This window comes from Echinops telfairi, unplaced genomic scaffold, assembly GCF_000313985.2.
Source record: "Echinops telfairi isolate 266 unplaced genomic scaffold, ASM31398v2 ScPeMD7_7410;HRSCAF=8448, whole genome shotgun sequence".
NCBI classification, from domain to species: domain Eukaryota; kingdom Metazoa; phylum Chordata; class Mammalia; order Afrosoricida; family Tenrecidae; genus Echinops; species Echinops telfairi.
This window is the reverse complement of record NW_022111310.1, coordinates 3,300,924-3,307,528: the sequence shown is the minus strand read 5'-3', so window position 1 is coordinate 3,307,528 and position 6,605 is coordinate 3,300,924. Positions and strand designations below refer to the sequence as shown.

Here is a 6,605-nt window from a genome sequence, read left to right as displayed (position 1 = left end):
CGAGCCGCTCGTGCGCTTCCTGCTGCGCCGCGGAGCCTCGGTCAACAGCCGCAACCACTATGGCTGGAGCGCGCTCATGCAGGCGGCCAGGTGAGGGCCCGGGGCGCCGGCGGTCCCGCGGGTGGCGGCCAGTGCGGGCCAGGACCCAGCCCCCCAGCCTAGCCCAGACCCTGGCGGGCGGGCGGGCGGCCAGACCTTCCCGGCGGCCTTCGGACTCCCGGGGAGGTGACCAGTCAGGGACTCCAGGAGAGTTAGCATCGCCTGTTTTGAGCAACTTGGGATCAGTGAACTTAACAGCAGAAACTTGGAAACATTGGCCTCCCGAAGCGGGATCCTGGAGATTGCCAATAGAATCTTAGGGGCTCTTAGAATCTTGGAGGGGTTCTTTTATTCCTGCTGGCAACGAAGGGGGGCGTCCTAAGAATTGAACCACTCACCCTGGCCTGGCCACCGCCAGCGGCTCAGGATGGTGGGCATGCCAGACACGAAAAGGGCTTGAGGAGAATGGCCCTCTCTGGGGCAGTGGAGGAGCGTGTCTGGCAGCAATCGGGTGTATCCACGTGGAGATCGGAGGATGCATCAGCATTCACCCGGATGATAAAGGCCAAGGGAGGCCATTCGGTCATTTCCACTCATAGTAGGCCTACAAGGCAAAGTGAAACTGCCCCTGTGAGTTTCCAAGACTCGACTCTTCATAGGAGCCTTGTCTTTCTTTTGATGGGGCGGTCGACTTCTGTAAAATATACAGCCTTGGAAACCCTCTGGGGCGGTTCCACTCTGTCCTACTGGGTGGCTGTGAATCAGAATGGTCTTGTTGACTATGGCAAGCCCTGTTCTAATTAGAGCTCTGTGGGCGCTAGCCCATTTAGGACACACTGCTACCGTGTTCGGAAGGCCATCACTGTGCCGAGATGAAAACAGACACAGAGAGGCTGAGTAACTTGCCCTCACTCACACAGCTACCAAGTGGAAGAGCCAAGATTTGAACCTGGGTTGTTTAAGTGGTGAGCCTCCCCTTTCTCAGTCACCTCACAGGAGGAGAACCCATTGAACAACCCTGAAAGACTGGACAGAGGAAGACATCCTGGGGGATGGAGGAAGGAACGCATTGCAGAGGGAGAGGGAAGACAAGAATGGGGTTAGCAGCAGCCAGTGGAGTTGGGACTTGGCCTGGGGGAGCCCTGTGGCTGGTGAGGGCCCTGGGGGTGGCAGTGGTGGAAGGGGGAAGTGGCTTGTCAATGGAAGATGTTGGCCATCTTCCTGTGGGCCGGGCGCTGCAGCGGGGAGGTGGTGCTACAGAAAGAAGGGGAATTCAGGAGTTTTCCAGACTGCGTTAATAGTGTTCTTGGGGAAAAATGTGTTCTGAAGACCAACCTGTCTTTTTATTAAAGGCTTTCATTAAAAAACACAACTTAAAATTAATGTTAAAATAACCTTTAAGGCATTTCTTAAACCGTCATTTTCACTGTGTTCAATACATAGGTAAAACACCGCCTTTTTAGCGATTCTTTGTGAGTGTGATTCGGTGGTGTTGGCTCTGTGTTACCTGTTGGCCAGCCCGTATCATTACGCATTTCCAGCTTTCCCATTGCCCTCGACAGAAGCTCAGTGCTGCTTTTAGGGCATTTTATATCTATACTTTGAATAACGAATATGGTCAAGAGGGCCAAACATAAAACATACACACGTACAGCGATGCTATTCAGTGAGCCTCTCACCTGTCCCCGCTTATCACACCCTGCCAACACTTAGTTTTGTGTGTAACCTTCCAGAGTCTCTTTATACTGGTTTTCTCTGCCTTTACACTATTGACATGTGAGCTCAATCACGTTGTGTGTGTGTCATTCTTTAGGATGCCCTAGAGCAGTGGTTCTCAACCTTCCTCATGCCACAATCCTTTAATACAGTTCCTCATGTGGTGGTGACCCCCAACCATAAAATTATTTTCATTGATACTTCATCACTGTAATTGTGCTACTGTTATGAATCAGGCAATCCCTGTGAAAGGATCATTCAACCCCCCAAAGGGGTCTCGACCCACAGGTTGAGAACCGCTGTACCTAGAGGGTGCTGAGCAATATCCTTGACCTCTACTGACTAGAGGTCAGGAGTACCCCAGCTGTGACAACGCAACATGTCTCCAGACATTGTCATATATTTCCTGGGGTACATGGTCACCCCCATTTGAGAGCCACTGTTTTATACATACGGAGTCCTGGTGGCAGAGGGGTTACACATTGGGCTGCTCACCTCAAAGTCCACAGGAGAAAGATGAGGCTCTGTACGCCTCTAAAGAGCTGCTGTCTCAGAAACCCACAGGGCCAGCTCTACCCAGCCTTACAAGTTTGCCGTGAGTTGGGGTAGATTCTATGGCAGTTTGTTCTGTTTTATGGATGTGTAAGCAAATATGACAGTGGATTTTCTTCCTCCCCTTCTCTCTTTTACACCTATGATCCATACTGTAAGAAGCCCCGGTGGCATAGCTAGTAGATGACACATTGGGCTGCTAACCAAGGTTAACAGTTCAAAGCCACCAGCTGCTTCACGGGAGAAAGATGAGACTTTCTGCTCCAGTAAAGACTTACAACTTCCCAAACTCACACAGATATGTTCTATTTTGTTCTACAGGGTCGCAACGAGTTGGAATTGATTTGATGGCAGTGAATGTGGTTTTTGGAAGTTGTATACAAACTGTAGGAGCCCTGGTGGTGTAGTAAGTTAAGCATTGGACTGTAACCGAAAGGTCAGCGATTCAAACCCACCAGCCACTGAGCAAGAGAAAGACGAGGCGTTCTGCTCCCAGAAAGACTTAAAGGAACCCTCTTCTCTGCCCTGTAGGGTTCCGTGATTCAGGATCACCTCCGGGCCGGAGGGTGGGTGCTCTGTTCTGCCCCCAGCTCTTCTCACGTCGTGCTCTTCAGTGGCTTTCCCATATCAGTACTCACAAGCTTTCACTGAGCCTCATGACCGTCCACTGTATGGTTATTGGTGGCCCTACTGGTGGCCGCTTGGGTTGTTCCCAGGCTCCTGCTATTAAAATCACGCTGCAGTGAATAATTTGATCCATAGGCCATTTCCTGCATGAGCAGGGATGTATCGATAGGAAATTCCCCAAGGGAGGGAGTACAGGTCATTTGTCATTGTGATAGATACTGTCAAATTGGTCTCTAGGAGGTTTATTGATTTTCTGTGACTGCTATAGAAAGAGCATAGGTAGAGCACTGAATTAAGCATCGTGCTGCTAACCTCAGGTCAGTGGTTAAAGCCCACCAGCACTCTGCAGGACAAATATAAGGCAGTCGGCTTCTTCATAGATTTACAGCCTCAGAAACCCACCTGGGCATCCTACTGGGGTCACTTATCAGTTGGAATCAACTAGACAGAAGTGCTTTGTTGGTTTATGGCTGCTATAACAAATGACCACACATTTAACGGCCTAGAACAGCACGCATATGTTATCTTACAGTTCTCGTGGTCCGAGTGAAATGGGTCTCACTGGACTGGAAGCCAAGTGTCAGCAGGCCTCTGCCTTTCTGGAGATACTGGGAGAATTTGTTTCCCCGCCTTTTCCAGCTGCTGGAGGCCACCTGTGTTCTTTGGTTCGTGAATCTCCCCTTCCATCTTCATCCTAAACCAAATCCACTGCCATCAAGTCGGTTCCAACTCATAGTGACCCCAGGAGGCTTTCTGAGACGAAATTTTGATGAAACCTCCCCATTAGATGCCCAGTGTGTCCACCAAGGCCCCTTTCTTTCTTCACAACGGCCACCTGTCACAGCAGACTGACCTCTGCCAATGACTGGCGTCTCTTTCTCGGAACCTTACTCTCCACGTGCCTGCAGTTAAGGGACCCTGTTGATGACATAGGGAGTTCATCCAGGACGATCTCCCCATCGCAACATCAGCGAGTAGCAACCTTACCTTTATCCACAGCCTTCATTTCCTCTTGTAACCATACAGGTCTCAAGGGTTAGGACGAGGGCATCTTTGGGGGTAGGGGGGCATTGCTCTACCTGCTACAGCGGTGTTCCCTGCCCACCAGCAGTGCTCACGAGGACGCTGCCTCGTCAGCCTCTCAGACCTCCTGTGTGTTGATCTGTTGATCAGACTTTGCATTGTTCCTGATCTGAGAGGGGGAGATGGTATCTCAGTGTAACTGTGACTTGTTTTCTCTCGTGAGCGAAGGTGTGCGTTTTTCCAGATACACAAGCCATCTGCTTTTCTATGTGACCCAAAATATTTTATTTCTCTGGGTACTTTTCCAGGGTGGTTTTCCTGGAATCTGATTTGCATTCTTTTTGTTGTTATATTCCGTCCAGTCTGATTCTGACGGGTAGCATGCAAACCTGCAGGACACAGTGGAATTGCCCTTGGGTTGTATAGATCTAAAGAGCCGTGTCTACCTGGGAGCAAGCGACTAGGTCGTTCCTCCTGTAATGTGGCCAGTCAGTTAGAACTGCTGGCTCTGGTGAGCAGCCCATTTTAACCATTGCACCACCAGGCACTTTTTGTATTACTGTCTGGTTACTTGTGTTAGTCTGGGTAGACTAGAGAAACAAATCCAGGAAGACTCATGTGTATAAGAAAGAGGATTATACACGAGAGCAATTGAACATTGAGAAAACATCCCAGCCCAGTCCAGATCAAGTCCATAAATCTGATATTAGCCCATATGTCCAAGACGAATCTGTAAAATCCTCTTCACACTCACGCAACACATGTAATGACACCGAATGCAGAAAGATCACAGGCCAGTAGGTTGGAAGTCTTCTGGGTCCAGAACTCTGGTTGCACCCGGGTAGGTCCACGTGGCTTCTCCAGCTCCCAGGGCGTAGCGCCATGTGTCTTGTCTGTACAGCATATCTCATGGAGTGAGCAGAGAGAGAGTGTCTCCTGCCTCCAAGGAGGAAATACAGGAGTTTCCAGAATTCTCAGAAGGCCATGCCCACATCGAGGCCTCATTGGTTATATCTTGATTGACAGGCATTCTCTACCCCTTCACTCGTAATCCTCTCAAATGGATACCAGATTATGTAACTACCACATTACTTGTTTTACATTGTATTTGATATTAACAATTAATATACAATATTATCAATGTTATGTCTTATAATAAAGATATACTTTTATATTACTGTGCGGTCAGTTGCTGTCCGGTGTGGCCAAGTCAGCTTGCACTCTTAAAGACCCTGCCTACAATGCAACGAGAAAGCACCACTGGGTCCCAGGCCGCCCTCACAATGGCTACGCCCGACCCCGCTGTGGCAGCCACTGAAGCGGGTCCATCTCCTTGAGGGGCATCCTCTTCCTCCCTGCCCCTCTGGGCTACTCAGTTTGATCTCCTCTTCTAGGGACTGGGCCCTCTTGACATGCCCAGAGTCCGGGAGACAAAGTCTTGCCATCCTTGCTTCTAAGGAGCATTCTTGGCTGAACCGCTTCTAAGACAATTTTGCTTATGCTTTTGGCTGTCCACGGTGCTTTCAGGATTCTTCCGCAGCACCGTGATTCAGAGGCATTGATGCTGCTGTGCTCTTGCGTGTTCGGCGTCCTGTGTCCACATGCACATGAGGCGAGTGGTCCTGTGATGGGAGGAGCAGGCGTGTCTTACCTCTCACGGTGGTGGGTTTGCTCATCATAGTTGTTAAAGGGGCCTTGTGCAGCCACTTAGGACTGCTGCTCAACCTTCATTCTGGATGACTGGCAAATGTGTGGCTCTCAGGGTTTCGCCGGCTCCATCTGGGGGCCATGCTGTGGTTACGGGGCCGTGGTCCAGTGCTTGCCCATTTAGGTCAGCCGGCATCTAGCAGGCTTTGGGTGCGCAGCAGACTGCTGAGGGGAGAGCCTCACTCATGTGGGTGTGAGAGACGCAGCTTCTCTGCTACCCTGCAGGTTGGAGCCATGTGTGCTAGGTGCTGGATACTTTGTCTGCATGCACTGGGCCGACCACACAGCCTTGTGAGCAGTCACCCTGTGTTCTGAACTTCCCTGCCTCGTCTTTCCCGGGAGAAAGATCACTTTAATGCCGCGTGTTTCTTTAAAAAGTAAAAGTAATGCCGACATTCCCGATGAAAAGAATATCAAAGAGAAGATGTGAATGCCCGAAGGACTAGTGTCGGGCAGGTAGACTCAGGCGTGCAGGTCCCTGTCTCCCCCAGGCTGTCAGCTGGGCCCTCAGACCTCAGCCCTCACTCACTCCTCCCTCAGTCCTCCATTAGCCCCCACTCAGTCCTCCCTCAGTCCTCCCTCAGTCCTCTCTCAGTCCTCACTCAGTCCTCCCTCGGTCCTCCCTCGGTCCTCCCTCAGCCCTCCCTCAGTCCTCTCTCAGTCCTCACTCAGTCCTCCCTCAGTCCTCCCTCGGTCCTCCCTCAGTCCTCCATCAGCCCCCACTCAGTCCTCCCTCAGTCCTCCCTCAGTCCTCCATCAGCCCCCACTCAGTCCTCCCTCAGTCCTCCCTCAGTCCTCCCTCAGCCCCCACTCAGTCCTCCCTCAGTCCTCCCTCAGTCCTCCCTCAGTCCTCCCTCAGTCCTCACTCAGTCCTCCCTCAGTCCTCCCTCAGTCCTCCCTCAGTCCTCCCTCAGTCCTCCCTCAGTCCTCCCTCAGTCCTC

At 51.3% G+C, this 6,605-nt stretch overlaps 1 protein-coding gene across 1 annotated transcript in view; it reads left to right on the top strand.

Annotated features, from left to right (window-relative positions):
* Positions 1-6,605, top strand: part of ANKS6 (ankyrin repeat and sterile alpha motif domain containing 6) — a 43,139-nt gene that overhangs the window by 535 nt on the left and 35,999 nt on the right. Inside the window, exon 2 of the mRNA XM_004711076.2 lies at positions 5-90. Within this exon, the coding sequence (XP_004711133.2) occupies positions 5-90 (86 nt within the window). The remainder of the gene's footprint in view (positions 1-4; positions 91-6,605) is intronic.